The sequence below is a fragment of the Phaenicophaeus curvirostris genome, chromosome 15 (assembly GCF_032191515.1).
Source record: "Phaenicophaeus curvirostris isolate KB17595 chromosome 15, BPBGC_Pcur_1.0, whole genome shotgun sequence".
Classification (NCBI taxonomy): domain Eukaryota; kingdom Metazoa; phylum Chordata; class Aves; order Cuculiformes; family Cuculidae; genus Phaenicophaeus; species Phaenicophaeus curvirostris.
Genome location: NC_091406.1, coordinates 11,476,476 through 11,491,673, shown reverse-complemented (window position 1 = coordinate 11,491,673; position 15,198 = coordinate 11,476,476). Strand labels below are relative to the sequence as shown.

Sequence of the window (15,198 nt, the reverse complement as noted above, 5' to 3'; positions counted from 1 at the left end):
TTTGGGGAGAGAAAAATGAGAGGAAAAGAAAGAAACGGCTGCCTGTGGTCCAGCCACAGCAGCCTGAAGTATCCCAGCAGATACAGCCCAGCTATTGCAGCTCTTAGGGAATACAAGTGGTCCTCCTAATTCTGTACCTCATCTCTATAGTGGCTACTAGTTGATGCCAAAAGAAGAGGTTAAGGAGGGATTTGGCAGGTAAACTCAGGCAAGCACACTGTGTCCCCGGGGACACTCTCCAAGCCTCCAGTGATCTGCAGTTAAACAAGTCTCTCAGCCAGGGAGGACACTGCTGCCTCAGTTAATTGTTCTTCCATTTATTGCTGAATTACAAACGCATTTTTTGGCATCTGGCAGCAAGGGGTTCCTGCATTAATTACCCCTTGTGTGAAGAGCCCTTTTGTGTACCTGGGATGTAGCACATGCCTGTTTCAGCTGGTGCTTTCTGCTCCCTGGGTGGAAAGAAGCAAGGAGCAGTCCTTCCCTGGTCACATAAATGCACAAGCACTCCCAGGGGCTCCTCCTGAAGATAATGCTTTAATATTCACTAATGTTCCTATTTCGTTCAGCAGAGCTTACACTAAATGTGGAAATCTTAACAGCACTAAGAGCCTATAAACATATACATGTCCTAGTTGGAGAGGCGGGAGCTGCTTATGCAGGTAGTTAAAAAGCAGTATTAGTAGCAGGCCTGCCTACACACTCCAAAGAAACAATCTTAGGAGCTCACACCACCACCGAAGCATCAGGCCCTCCAGTCTAACATTTTCTTTCCGATCTGTACATGAAGGTGTGAGAGCAGCAAGTCTCCTTTCGTCAAATGTTACCTGCTCAGCATCGTCCACTGCAACCTTTGACTGACCTAAGCTCTGGCTGCCCACCTCCTGGATCCCAAGCTCCCCCTCTTCCCAAATGCACCACAACAGTGGCAATTGCTCCCTTTGGTCTGTGCCCAGGGAGGCAAAGGGCAGTGGGAATGTTGCACCTCTGGCTGCCCCACCAGGGCATCCCTGCGGAGATCCCCGGGCTGTAGCCATCCTCCAGCTGGGCTGTGCTCATCCTCCAACGACCTTCTCACCCTCAGAAGAACCACTGAGAATCCTGAAATCAGTGTCCAGGCCATGGGACAGGGCAGCCTCGACAGCTTTTATCCATGTGAAACAACAATGCCATCCAGTGGCTGGCGAGCCCCTGCTCCCAGCACGTCACCGACATTCACCTGCCTTGATATGGGGATTGGAATTTATTTTTGGCATCCTACCGCGTCTCAAAATAAATACTCTCCGAACTTAAACACCCACTGTAACTCTTCTTCTGTGCCCAAGTGCTCTCCCACCAGCAGACACCAAGCGTAGCAGCCCCATCCCCACGTCCCAGGCTGTCACCTCCCTGTTGCAGGGGATGCTTGGCACTGCCAGCTGTTGCATTTAGAGTAAATATTGATTTGGAAGAGAGGGCCGGCATTTGTTGGAACTTCAAAGATTTGATTAAACACCCTTTTCTTCAAAAAAATCATAAATCAGTGCAACATAGAGAAGTGATGAACAAGTTCCTTGGCAGAAATGGTTTGAAACGGAAACAACTTTGAGACATCAGCATTCACCACTGTTATTTCCCCTGGCTTTATTGAACTTTAGTATCTATTGTCCATTAACTGCTTTGTGAGTCTCAGCTGCTGTCTGGCTTGGCATGTACTTTACAATGCATTTAAGCTTGTCTTTATAAAGAAACCACAATTGTACCTGCTAAAATACACTTCTCAGTCACTGAAGAAAGAAAGAAAGAAAAGAAAAGATTTTCTTCTTGTTGAACTTCTTTTTTGAGCCTTTAGGCTGAAAAAAATCATCTTTTCTGTGCTTTTTTTCTGTAACTATGTGGGCTACGTGCTTTTTTTAAAAAGATGCAACAGCTATGTTTACAAACTTCAGTGATTCCCAGGAGCTGGGGCTGTTCAGACATCTATCAAAGAGCCCCAGAACTGCAAGACTTGACAAAACTGCAGGATTTTGACATACAGGCCAAGGGCAGATGACCAGAGCTGCCCTGGTGCAGCTGGAACTGGAGCCCAGCTTAATTCTCACCCTCTGCATTCACCTCCCCCATGTCTCAGGTTTTCTTAGACTGAGCAAATGGAGCTAATTTCAGTTCCTTTCCCTGCCTTGCCAGCTCCTTCTGCCACCTTCCTGCCCTGATTTAAGCCTTTTCTTACTTTCCTGAAGGCCAAGAATCTTGCAAGCTTTCCTTGCTGCCAAACAGGGGGATGTGAAGCTCTGTCCCTATTTTGTCCATCATGGTAATGCTGTGTCACCTCCTGCCCATTTGAGCTGATACCCTGTCCTTACTGTCCCTGTACAATGTGTCTGACGGCTGCTAGAATTCAGGATTTGGGTTAGGGGTATGTTGAAAAACAATTTATCTTCCTCATTTTTTTTCAGTGATGACAGCACCAAGAAAAAGATTTTCCCTCCAAGTTTTTGAGACCTGCGTTATCACTAGCTAAACATATTCAGAAACCCCATCATTTAGCTGTGCTCACAACATAAACTTCTGCCTTAAGCCCTCCGTGGAACACCATTTGTCTTCACAGCTTGATTTGATATCAGCTGCCAATTATTTGGGCTATCATTCACCTCTCCCAATATCCCATGTTCACATTTGCCAGCCCCCTAGATGATGGCAAGCTGTTCCCAGCTGAGTGCCACACTCAGAGCAAGCAGAGCTACCAGCACAGAGGTGCTCAGTGGCTTCTCCAGCCCCAGGAATAAGGTCCCCACAGTCAGGATTCTGCCTGTCAGCTCTTCTCTGTTCTCTTTTCATCGAAATTGAAGTATTCTTGGGCAAGCAGCCTGCAAAGGAGGAGACAATAATAATATATCAGTGATAGAAGGTATGGTGGTGTTTATGAAGTCTCTCTGTGGTCCACTCAGGTGGACCACAACTATCTCTCTGTAACAGGGAAAACACTGAGGGAGTCCCCTGGCTTATCCGTGCAGGTGAGCATCCAATCTCTGCTATCGTTTGCTTCCTTAATTATTTTTAATCTTGACTGTTATGGCTGTTGTTATTATTATTACTACTAACAAGTACTTCACATTCTCAAAGGACGTGATAACATGCTTTAATTAGCCAGCCAGCCAGCAGCTGCCAAGAAGGCAGAGCAGAGCCTCGCATACCCCTGGCTGCGATGTGTGTCTGTGTCCACATCCATGTCTATGTCCATCCCCTCTCCCCTGCCACCCCCTCCAAGCTTTCCTCAGTCGGGCTGGCACAGGCTTCCCAGCTTGTCCAGATTGTAATTGCCAGCAGCTGAGCCAGTTTGCTGGTTAATAGCTGGAGTGTCTTGGGTGGCCAGCCAGGGTGCATCACCCCCTCAGGAGCTGCTCTGAATCTGCTAGACCAGCAAAGCTCTGCTCTTCTGTCATTCTCCCTTTATTTTTGCAATATCCCATCACATGAATGGTTTTCCTTGGTGGGTTGGTCTTCCCCTTACACACTATATCTAGCAGAGAACTGGCCCCTGGCCATCATGAGAACTCCATATCACGGTCTAGCAACACTACTTTCCTCTTAGCTAAATGGTCCCTGGGGAAACAGCGATGGTTGGTGATTCAAGCCAGGGTAGAGTATGCATGGAGGTGGGGTGGATGCCATGCATGCACTTGCCCCAGTGTTGCTGCACCCTGGCCTCCGAAAAGTTCCCATGAGGGGTTTACTGTGCTAGGCTTGTTTTATGCTGGCAGAAGTAGGGCTGGGTAGACCTGCACCGTGTGCCTCCCTCATCTACCTGGGCCCTGCGGAGATGCTTGTTGCTAAATCAAGATGCCTCCCAAGACCAGACCAGCCATGTCTGCAGCTCAGCCTGCTGGGACAGCGAGAAGTGCCTGTACCTATCCCAGCAATCCTCACAGGTCAGGCTGCAGGCCAGGGAACCCTGCCTTTAAATGAAGCTGTGAGACCGCTTTTAGCCAGAGTCATCTTTCCTGCATAGAGCTGGAAGAACTATGGAGCTGTTTTCCCTCATGAGATCTCCTGAGCTGGTGAGATGTGAGTCTCTAAGTGCCTAATAACACATCAAGGAGCAGAGCACCCACTTGTAAGTAGTAGCAAGCATCACCAGGCAAGTGAGGTGGACGGTCATTTCCTGAGCAATGACTGAAGGCAGCAGTATTTGCCACTAAAGTGCCTTGGCTTGGCAGCATGGGGCCCTGGACTTACAGGGATGAGTAAAGTAGAGGTGCTTTGATCTACCTTCCCTCCCTGGTGAACGTTCTGATTAAAAGGCAGAAAATGATCAGACACAAAGTGGAGCAAATTGACTCCATCCTATTCCTCTCCAGGCAAGGATGAAAAAAGGGCAAAGAGTAGCGCTAGCTCAATAGCAAACCAGCAATTGCAGAAAGATTTCCCAATCACCAGGCTCCAGGCTGACTTCACTGTTTCGTAGGAGATCACAGATCCCAGCTGTTAGTGCTGCTTATGAGTATCCTGGACGCTACAAGAATTTTGCCCAGAGCAATTTTCCTCTTCAGCTCATTTAATTTCCATTCTTCCTCCTTTTCTTTCCCTCCAGAGAGCTGACAGCTTCTCCTTTTGGAGTGGTTTTGGTCCCTGTGGGAACCAGGACGTGGCCCTTACTGGTGGAGCAGTGGGGGTGGTGCTGAGATGGCACAGGTTTCCCTTTCAGGGATGTACATAGATACCTTCTCCCAGCCTGCTGCCAGTCTGGGCTGTGCAGTGAGCTGGGATCTCCAGGGCATGTCCAGCCATGACATAGTGGCTGCCCTTGTCAGCTCCTCTCTGATTTGGCACCTGCCTTAGTTGGGATGAAGTTCTGGTCCTCTCTCTTCATCAGTGCACAGGATTCTACCATTCCCATTTACTTCTGCATAGCCTGAGCAAGGCAAGATGATTCTCCCCATGTTTGTCTTTCCAAAGTGGCCATTTCCCAGTTTGTAGGTACAATTACCTGCATGCGTCAGCTGCTAATTTGTCCAGGCAAGTGGTTGTTGAGTGCTTGGGAAAGCATCTAGCGTGAGGTGCATAACGCAGAATTTATAAAGCCTGCAGGAGAGTAGGCAGGTTCTTTGTGCCATTTCCTCCTTAGCCATCTCTCGGGGATACCTAAATTAAATTCATGTCCCTGCACCCGCGCCAGGGGGATAGCTGTGGGAAGAAACAGGCTCCCTCCAAGGACTCTGAACTCCTCTCTAGAGAAACATCTCCATGTTCAGATCCTGTCTTGATCAGCAGGGCTTGAGCGGAGGAATGTCCATTGCATTTCTAAAACTGGAGATGGCCGTGTCCCAGACATCATCACAGCCTCAGCACCACTGCCCAGTCTGATGCTGCTCGGACATGGGAAGCAGGAACCTGCTGCCAGTGCCGGCTCCCCTGGTAGATATGAGGAACCATTTCTCAGCCTCTCCAGGAAGCTGCTCTGCTTCCTTAGACATTAATGTTGATCACTGATGCAACTGTCCTTATCACTCCAGGGGCTGCCAAGATAAGAGGTGCCATTCATGCTGTTAATGTAAATCTGCTCTCCTTTGGAGGAGAAGCTGTTTGTAAGCTGGGAAGAGGAGGACTGCTGGGAGCCCAACAGCTGCCACCCCTGCTTCTCCAGGGCTCCCAGGGGTACTGGGTGGCTCATTATGAGGAGGATGCTGAGCATATCATTAAAAGAGACCAAAATGGCCTGTTTTCACAAGAAAAGTTCAATCTTTTAGATTCACTGTGGAAAAAAAAATTAAGCACATTCCCAGTCAAGTAACATGGGGGATTTTGCATCTCAAAAGCTGCTGTGTCTCTTGCTGTTCTGGGCCTTCGAAAATCTGGAAATGCTACAGCTTAAAAAGCTGTCTGGTTTGAGCCCTGGCAGCTCCCTTCGGGGATGTGAATCTTATCACTTCTATTTTAGAGCAGGTGGAGTGAAGGAAAGAACTCAAGGCAAAGAGGGTTTGAATTCTCAGTGACTTGCCAAGGATGGAGCATGGAACAGTGTGCCATGGTCCTGTCTCCCCTCCCCAGCCTCTCACTTTCAGGCTCCACCACCTGAGCAGCCTTCACAGCAAAGTCCAAACATCAAGGAGGGGCTTGGAGACATGGGGTCTGGAGGCTCTTTTCCATATAGCAGGAAAAGACCCCAAGCTTTGCTGGCAAATTATCGCAGCCCTATCACGGTGAAAGCTCCGCCTGGGGAACCCGAGTCAGAGCTTGGAAATTACACAGCAGCATTAAGCCTGGGTGAATACCTACAAGGTCAGGCATGTAAATGCATGAGTGCAGCTGAGTATCCACACCTGCACACACCGCCAGCTCGGTGAAGACAGAATCCTCTGCCAGGAACATCTATTTGATTGCACAACAGAAATCACACCAAGCCTTTGGCCTGCAATCATTGTGGTTGGAAGGAGACTATGCCCAGGAGGAAATACCTGTAAAAGCAGATTGCTGTTTATGACAAGGACTTTACAATGCTTTACCATCCCCCCAAGCAATCTTCTAAGTGGAAAATAAGTGTGGAAATTGTGTAGAGCTCAGGTTAGTAGTAAACTTGGTGCGTGTAATATAAACTTGGCATAGCCAGTGCAAGAGCCAGGACAAAAGGAGACCCATCCTCCCACCTCTCCCTATCTCTCCCTCGAGCACACAGCCCTGCAGCTCCAGGCCTGGCTCTGCACACAGCTTTGGAGAAACTTGCAATCACCACCTCATATTTGCAGCTTGGATTTTTCTTTCATCTTGCCAGGGCATCATTCATCATTCGTGATGACACCTCTATACAGGGAACCCACACAGCACCCAGGACACTCTGTACTATGGGGTGGGAGTGAGTGACAGAAAAAGGAAGAGATTTTTATCCAATGGCTTAGGAAAGGTTTCTTATGTTCTTATCCCGTGACTTTGACTGATTTACACCAGGATTTAATAATGCCCGTCACTCAGTGGAAGAACTTGGAAGCTGCCATGAATACGTGAGAGCAAAGCCTTTCTTCTGAGAAGCACAAGCAGAAATATGGCACAGAAAACCTGTAAAGCAATCCAGAGCAGGAGGCTTGTCAATGAAGGCACAGACACCCACACAGCTCAGCCCAGCAAGCTCCTGGGCAGTAAGGGGAGAGGGATGCCCAGCAGAGTTCCTAGACTGTGCTGGACCCGCCAGGAGCTCCTCACCCACAGATGGGCTATGTTAGACCAAGCCACTGCCTGGTGGTTCCTTCCTCACCAGGCTAGCTCCAGTGAGGCATTAACGCTGGCCCTAACCTTAATTTTTTTTTCAGGAAATCCAGTGCCATTGCCTGGAACTCACTGCTTTCTCTTTCCAGCTCAGTTTTGTCTGCTAGGGACAGCATACGCAGGTGAATTCTATGCACACGCTGGCAGCACGCTAACTGCTCTACTGCAGCTGTAGATCTGCAGAACCAACTTGTTGCCAGTATACAGAACATGTGTTTCCAGGAAGACGCAATGGAAGTGAGGAAAACAGCCCTCCATGCAGCAATCAGTGTTTCATATGCTTCCTAGAAGAGGAAGCAAACACCTATCAGCTACGAAAACCTTTATTCCTTAAACTTCCCCAGAGGGAGCATTTCAAAGCCTTGGAAGGATTTAAACCTGTCTGGCTGCTGCTGAGGCATAATTAACAGTTGCACAGTCAGCTCCAACTGCAGCTGATAAAGCCTTAGCAGCAATCCTTATTTATCACACTCCTGGAGTATTTATAGCTCCACAGCAAGGCAGGGGGGAAAGAGAGAAGGAGAATAACAGGTGAGCTGCTTACCAGGAGGGATAACATTTGCTTTCAACTGCATGGCATTTCCTCAGCCTCTGGTGAAGCTCTATGGGGAAAGGCACACGAGATGCCCTGGGGTGCAGCCTGTTGGCAGTGGGATCCAAAAGCAGATCCTCATGGGTGGGAGACACGGCGTGTCAGCCCTCAGTTGAGATGTTGAGGTCCTTTGGAAAACAGGGAACTTGGGCTACTGCAGTCAGATGCTGGGGCAGACAAGTGCCGTGGGCCCTCCCTAGGAGCCCTTTCATCACCAGGAACTTGCCTATAGTTGGTGCCCCTTCCTACTCACATCTGCCTCCACCTGGAGATGTAGGTGATGAGAAGCCAGCTTGATCTCCCGTGACACTGATTATAAGATGGCCTTGGACTCTGTTAATTGCCCTTCCTCGTCTCTCCTCTTGTAACTTACAACCTAAGGCTTCTTCATAGGAAGAGATATAAAAATAGCAATAACCTTGAGCTACCTTAGTGATCTGTGGGAACAGAGGAACACTAGGTCACCAGGATGTTTGACTTGTGGCTGAAAGGTGATGTGGGAGCCACTGGGCTGGGAGGTTTGGGCAAGCAGGCTGTGCCAGGACTGCCAGCAAGATGCTAGCTGCTCTGGGCTGGAAAGGAGAGGGAAGGAGGTCACTGCCTGGGTTCTCCTTTCTGAGGGAAGGCATCCCATAAATACTATCAGGTATCTCTTTGGCATCTTCAAAGCTCTGAGCAGGAACTGCTCTCATTAACAGCCATTTCTCTTGCCAGTGGGCTGTGGGAACCGCTGCTCTGACATCAATCTCATCTGCGCTATCTTGCACCAGGCTGTGCCCAGGAATTATCAGCACTGGCTTTATTTCCTGCTGTGGCTTTATGACCTCTCTGAGATCATAAACACATCTAAAGTCTAACTAAAATGATTTAATTTTCCCCATAAATGGTCTTACAAAGAAAGATACGGCAACGTTATTCCGAAGAGGCAGGAAGGTCATAATCCTTGCCAGTAACAAAGCTTCTCTTCCCTACCGACTTGTTGATTCTCTTTCATTCAGACACAAAACTGCCCCATTACTCATTACTCCGTGGCTGATGCAACCTTCCTGGAGATATTCCTCATGCTTCAGTGGCAAAGACCCTTGGAGAGGGGTGCAGCAATTCCCAAGAGCTGCAGTTGATTCATGCCCACACAGGGCACACCAAGCACACCCATCCATCCAGCCCTGCAAGGCTTGTATTGGCCTTTCAGTCAATTCAGCTCACCTGACGCTTACAGCCTTGCCCTAAGGACCAGCAGGGCATACCACAATCTTTAATCCATTTGAATTAGTCTTTTGACCACAAGAAGACATTTTCCTGAACAGAGCCAGCAGGTTTCTTTTTTCATGCACTTTATTTATTTATACAACAGTCTTCTATCCCTGGGCTCCTGAGTGGCTACCAAAGCAGGAGCTCCCTTCACAGAATCATAGAATAGTTTGGGTTGGAAGAGAGCTTAAAGACCATCTAGTTCCAACCCTCCTGCCATGGGCAGGGACATGTCCCACTGGATCAGGTGGTTGGACTCGATGATCCAGTGGGTCTTTTCCAACCTTGTGAATCTATGATCTTTGGTGCCATGTTTCCTGGATGAAGCCAGGGAAATAGTCACATATTAAATATGCAATATAGAAGGTGTTTTTACAGATGGAACTCACAGAAGAAAAGCTATTCTGGTACTTGGCAATGCTGCAGAGCCACATAGGTCAGAGCATGGACTCACCCCGGGGATGCAGTAGCAGAGACAGCAGGATGCTGCCTGTCCCAACCCCGCAGAACGGACAGGTCCAGTATCCGCTTCAGAGCTGAGGCCCCTCTAACTGCACACCTCCAGCAGTGCCACAGGCATGAGGCAGCCCTACCCCACGGCTACAAGTGACAGCACCATGTGTCCAGCTGCAGTCAGGATTTGGCAGTGCATGGGGAAGGTAGCACAGGTTCTGCTAAATGCTGAGAGAACTGTGGCCATTATAAGCTGTGGCACAGGTGTTCCTGGTTTACAGTTTATGAGCAGCTGCTGGTGATATCAGATACCTTTTTTGGGAGGAAACCTGTAATTTTAGCCATGGAAGTCATGCAAACCCCATCTTTTGAATAACAGCAGCTCCCTTGCAGCAGACTGTCCCGAGCCACACACAGGGCCTGAGTGAGAACTGTCAACTGAACAAACTCCCAGCAGTTTTTTGAAGCTTCTCCCTTTATTTTTAGGGGAAGTGCTTTGCTGTTGCTGGGTTTGTTGCTGTCATTCTGTGGCCATTGAGGGAGTGTTAAACTCTGAAGTAGGGTGTTTGAAAAGTAAAGGAGCCTCTGCAATCCATTTCCTGCATTGACTCAGAGTGATTGTGGGGGAGAGAAGAGCAGTTCAAAATAAAAGTGGCAAAAGCAGAATATACATTAGTGAGTGGAAGGAGTGAGTGGGACTGGTGGTTCTCGTCCTTGGTGCAATCAGGCCATAATCCCTGCTGCTGCACATCTTGGGAGGTGGCTGAGTGGCCTCTCTGTCTGGAACCCAAAGATGCCTTAGGATGTGCATTTCTCTGCAATGCAATTTTCAAAGGTTGTGGCACAGAAGAGGATGCTGTCATCCTCTCTTTCCCTAGTTATTCTGCATTGGGCTAATATACAGACACCGGAGTTGCATGTAGAATGAAACTCCACGTAACAAGCTCCGGTTGCATTTGTGAACCTTCCTGATGTGTCCGAGCTGGCTGCAGCACGTTTCCTGTCTGAGGGTGCACACCTTGAGCTGCACAGCCAGGGGATCTGCTTATCTTCACACCTGGCCTCAGAAACTGGGGCTGTGCCTCTCTGGGGGGCGGCGGGAAGCATCGCCAGGGTTCCCTGGAGGAGGAGATGGCAGACCTTGCCTACAGCTCCTCTCTCCTTTGCCTTAGTGTCCCATCTTGATCCTCCCTCTCCCCAAAAAACAAGTGATGGTGGTGACTGGGATTTTCAGGCATCAGCTTGGGTCACTGACAGAGCTCTGGGGACAGCCCCTGCAAAGTCTCCTCCTGTGATGGCCATTGCAGCAGGGCAATACCTGTCACTGTCCCAGGACTGTGGCACCACCTGTAACATGGAAGGACAAGGCTGTTGCATGCTGCCAGTCCTTCCCAGAACACTTCTGAATGTCACCAGGTCAGAGAGGGACATGATTCCAGCCTGGAGGTGGCCTGGGCTTTTGCATTGGAGTGGTCTCAAGTGGAGGGCAAGTTTCCAGGGTCTCCCCCAGCTGCACCACCGGGTGCTCCATCAGCCCACGGAACCCACTGACCCAATCAGCCCTCCCCAGAACGCAGCACTTCACCCTCACCCCCGACTGACGGTAGAGGGGTTCAGCCTGGAGAAAAGAAGGCTGAGGAGAGACCTTATCACTGTCTACAACTACCTGGAAGGAGGTTGTAGCTAGGTGGGAATTGCCCACCAGTGAAGAGCCAGCATTGTCATCACTGTACCCTGCGAGCTGGAGATGCCGGTTCACAGACTGCCCGATCATCAGGCAGAGGACCCCGAAGAAGCCCACAGAATTATGGTGTGAAGTGGCCATAGCGACATAGATGATGTTGCAGAAGAAGTTGGTATAGATTCCGTAGATGGATTGAGGAATGGCAACTATCCCCACCAGGATCCCAGATATGGCATCCCCAAGCAACTGTGTCTTGACATTGTAACGGGGAAGCCAGTCCAGCACTGGGAACAGCTGGTAGAAGAAGGTGATGATGGTCTGATGATTGCATATGCAGATTTCTCTGGCTTTCTTTAGAATGAGATCCTTGATGCTGAAGTCTGTGGGCTCATACACCTCCAATTTGATGTGTGTAAAATTGGCAGGAGTCTCTTCTGGCGTGAGGGAGACCGGTATATCTTTGCTCTGTCCTGACTTTGGGCTTGACATGTCCTCCATTGCACCAGGAGAGCTAAAACAGGAGAGCAGGCAGCCATGAAATGTTGCAGTCATGTACTTTGCTTATCTCTAGGACTCATGCAGACTGCATGGATAAATACATAAAGGAAAATAACCTCTTACAAAACAAACAGAAAAGCAGCTTCCCATAGTGCAGGGTGATTTTTTTGTTTTCACTTATTGACCTGATTAACTATAACCCAGAGATCATGGTTAAATTTCATTCATGCTGGCACAGATGCCCACATCAGGGACAGAGATACAGAAACTCCTATGCTTCTTCCTAACACACCTCTTGTGCTGGAACGGAGCAGCAGGTTGGGTTAAGATCAGACAAATATTATTTCACTGAAACTGAAACTTCATCAGGAACCCTGCATTTCTTCATGACACTTCCACTTAAGCAAAAACCATTCTGAAAAAGTTAAGATATTCCAAGTGATACTTTAGGGATGTAACAAGTGGGTAAGTGAGATCATTTGCAAAATAATTTTTCCTTCAGCATTTCAAAATTTTATATGACATTGCTGGCTTGCGTCTAACAGGCCCATTACAGGGGCTCCTCTCTGCAGAATGAAAGCATCCCACTTTCTCAGTCTGGTTAAGCAACACATACACTTCCCAGAATTTTTTCAGTTCAAGTTTTCAAAATATTTTGCTGTGACAAAATGTGCCTTTTTATCAAAACTGAACAATACACACAGAGAAAACATCTCTTGAGAGGAAACCCGGACTGGTTGCTGTTCAAAATTGAACTGGGATGATGAGAAATGCCATTCCTCTGCCCTATGGGTTCATTTCACGTCACTGGTCCCAACCCAAATCTCTTACCTCTGGCTGCAGGAAGATACACCCAGTGTATCTTCCTACCTGGAAGTATCTCACTACCTACTGGGTGTATCTCACTACCTGGAAGTGCCCTACAGACAGACCTGTCTTCTCACCTCTCAGCGCACACTTAACGGAGAAAGCATGAAGCTAACAACTGCAAGCCTGTTTCCTTTGCCTTCCTTCTGGACCATGTGCTGCTTCCCTTGAGAAGAGATCTGAGTTACTCAGCCAAGCGATCGGTTCTTTTATCTTGCTCCAACCGATGAGGATGGTGCAGTCAGCCAAACAGAGCTGTATTTTGAAAACAAACATCGTTCTGGGAGAGTATTTTTGATGAAAACTTGTTCTGGCCATTAAGAATGATTGAAGGGGTTTAGAGAAGTGGTCCTGCCAGATAATAGCATTGCTGGTATCTGGAGATGTGTTTTCTAAACAAGTGGAACGATGCAAAGGAATCTCCCTGCATGTGTTATTGCTCTGCCCTTCCCTACTGAAAGGGCATCATCGCCTGAGTCGCGCCAGGCTTCTCCACTCATATTTTCATCTATTCTGGACAAGCTTTTGTTACAAAAAAAACAATCAAAAAGCAAACTTTTTCCAGAATTATTTTCCTTTCTTTTTTAGCACAAAAAATAAGGTATTTGCTTTGCAGAAGTAAGCACAATTTGGCAAAGTGCAGGTTTGCATCTCTTTTGTAGGTTAAGGTGAATAATTGCATTAGTGGTCAGGAAAAAAGTAATGTCTCATCATTCTGAACTGAAACAGAAGCCTCATAACTACCAGCTGTAACTCTTCTGCCCTTGTGATGCCTGCCAACAACCTACATCAGACCTCTCAGCACACACTCCTACCTGCCAGTCTCACCTCATTCTCCACCCTTTCCTTCCCACCTCTTTCCCACTGACGTAGTCTCTAAGATTTTGCTGTATGCACCATTTCTACATGGATCAGGACAAACACCTGCAGTCAGGAAGCTTGGCCCCTGCCTCTGCTCCTGGCACTGACTGTGTTCTGGGCTTGGGGAGGGGGCTGAGGTCCCATGGTGCTTGGAGAGATGGTGTGGGGTATGGAGAGATGACATTTTCACAAGGCTTTGATTTAGATGCTGGTGAGACACCCTGAGGGAAGAGAAGAGGAAGATCAGTATCCTGAGCTACATTTATCTCATCAGTGGAAGTCTGTATCTCAGTAATTAGAAGTAAATAAATAAGAAACATCAGTGCTCTCTGGCAGCAGGAAAAAATGAAAGCACATGGTACGGGAGACAGCTGCTCAATGTATTTATCTGTTTATATGATTTCTTTATTCTCTGTCATTCCTCCACAGCTCATCTATTTTCAGGTACATCTGTTGATAGTTCCCCTTTTACTTACCCTTCTTTCAGTAACGTACTGTATCTTTCTTTAGCCTCGTCATTCCTCCTGTTCTTAAAAGATGATCCCTTCGTATGCTTTATAATCCTTCCTAGTTATATAGCTAATTTCTTGTCTTGGCCTGTCTGATTTTGTCTCTTACTCACTCATTTTCCTTTTCAATCATCTTCATCGGCAAATGACCCAAATTCCCACTTTATGTATCATTCTTCCCTCTTGAAATTCAGTCACTGAAGAACCGGTGAATCAGTCAATGAAGAGCTGGCCAGGCTTGCCTTTTAAAGTTGGCTTGTTTGCTAGGATGAAATACATATAAGCACAATCCATCTCTGGGTTTTGATCTTCCTTAGGAAGCATTCATTTCCACCTCTGGATCTCTGATCTGTCCACTGGGAAAATGGGACAAAGCACTTATTCCATTTGTGAGAGTATTTAGGTACCTTTAACCTCTGCCTTGCCTGCCTGCTGCTGCTTTTCCTTCCAACTTCCCTCTTCACTTACATATTATGGAACTCTGTTGTTTGTTATGATTTCCTTTACCACCTCATATATCTTGATAAGTCTCAATAAAGCCATGCTCTTCTACCTCTCCCAGGCACAGGTTTTGGTAAGCAGTTCCTTTTTTCTTTCCTTCTGTCTCCATGCCTCCCCTGCCATCCTTTGTAAATGTTATTAGCCTTTCAATTAAGTCTGAAGCTTTCCTTTCATATTTCCCCCCCTTTCTTATGTGCAAACTCCCAGTTGCTTTTATATGCTTGACTTAAAAATATTCTATACTTTCCCTGCAACTACATTCTCAATCTTCTTGTCCCACCTGCCTTCCCTGTGCGTTCAGTTCTCTGTACTCACCTCTTCAAAACACCAAGCCTTCGTGCCATGGCAGCTTCTACGTGGTCCCCTTGATGTTGGAAATTCATGTTGTAGACACCAAGGAGTGCCAGTATAGTTCTCTATACTGGCAGAGAGGATGCACATACTTGGTTACACTGTACACTGTATAGGTCTCCAAAATCACTTTTACAGTAGGAGGTGAGGCAAGGTCAGATACTGCAAACGTTTCACAGTTGCTCTAGAAAAAGTACAGCAGATAGTTTAAAAACAGAAACCCACAACGGAACTTCATGTGACCTTGAGCAGGCTAAGCCTGTGCTGACTTCCAAATGCAAGGTCACTATAGCTAACCACCGAAACTATTTGTTTTCAAATGCACCGTCAAGGGTTGACCTTATTGCTACTATAAACTTAATTGTTTAGCTCTATTCTGGGCAAAGCTGTGTCGG

General features: G+C 47.6%; 1 protein-coding gene across 1 annotated transcript; it reads right to left on the bottom strand.

The window, feature by feature from the left end:
- Positions 1–9,162: 9,162 nt before the first annotated feature.
- Positions 9,163–15,198, bottom strand: LOC138727101 (uncharacterized). The gene is made up of 3 exons (XM_069869270.1): positions 14,768–15,198; positions 13,506–13,663; positions 9,163–11,727 (listed from the first exon to the last, which is right to left on the bottom strand). Exons 1-3 carry the CDS (start codon positions 14,891–14,893, stop codon positions 10,950–10,952), a joined length of 1,062 nt encoding a protein of 353 aa, XP_069725371.1. The 5' UTR covers positions 14,894–15,198; the 3' UTR covers positions 9,163–10,949.

What these genes read in the sequence shown, in the direction of transcription:
- LOC138727101 (XM_069869270.1), bottom strand. Translation starts at nt 14,893, where the DNA reads ATGTGCATCCTCTCTGCCAGTATAGAGAACTATACTGGCACTCCTTGG. An exon ending in AGGCTTGGTGTTTTGAAGAG is followed by an intron (nt 13,664 to 14,767) that starts GTGAGTACAGAG and finishes CTCTTCCCTCAG; the next exon opens with GGTGTCTCACCAGCATCTAA. An exon ending in GCCAAGCTTCCTGACTGCAG is followed by an intron (nt 11,728 to 13,505) that starts GTGTTTGTCCTG and finishes CTCCTGTTTTAG; the next exon opens with CTCTCCTGGTGCAATGGAGG.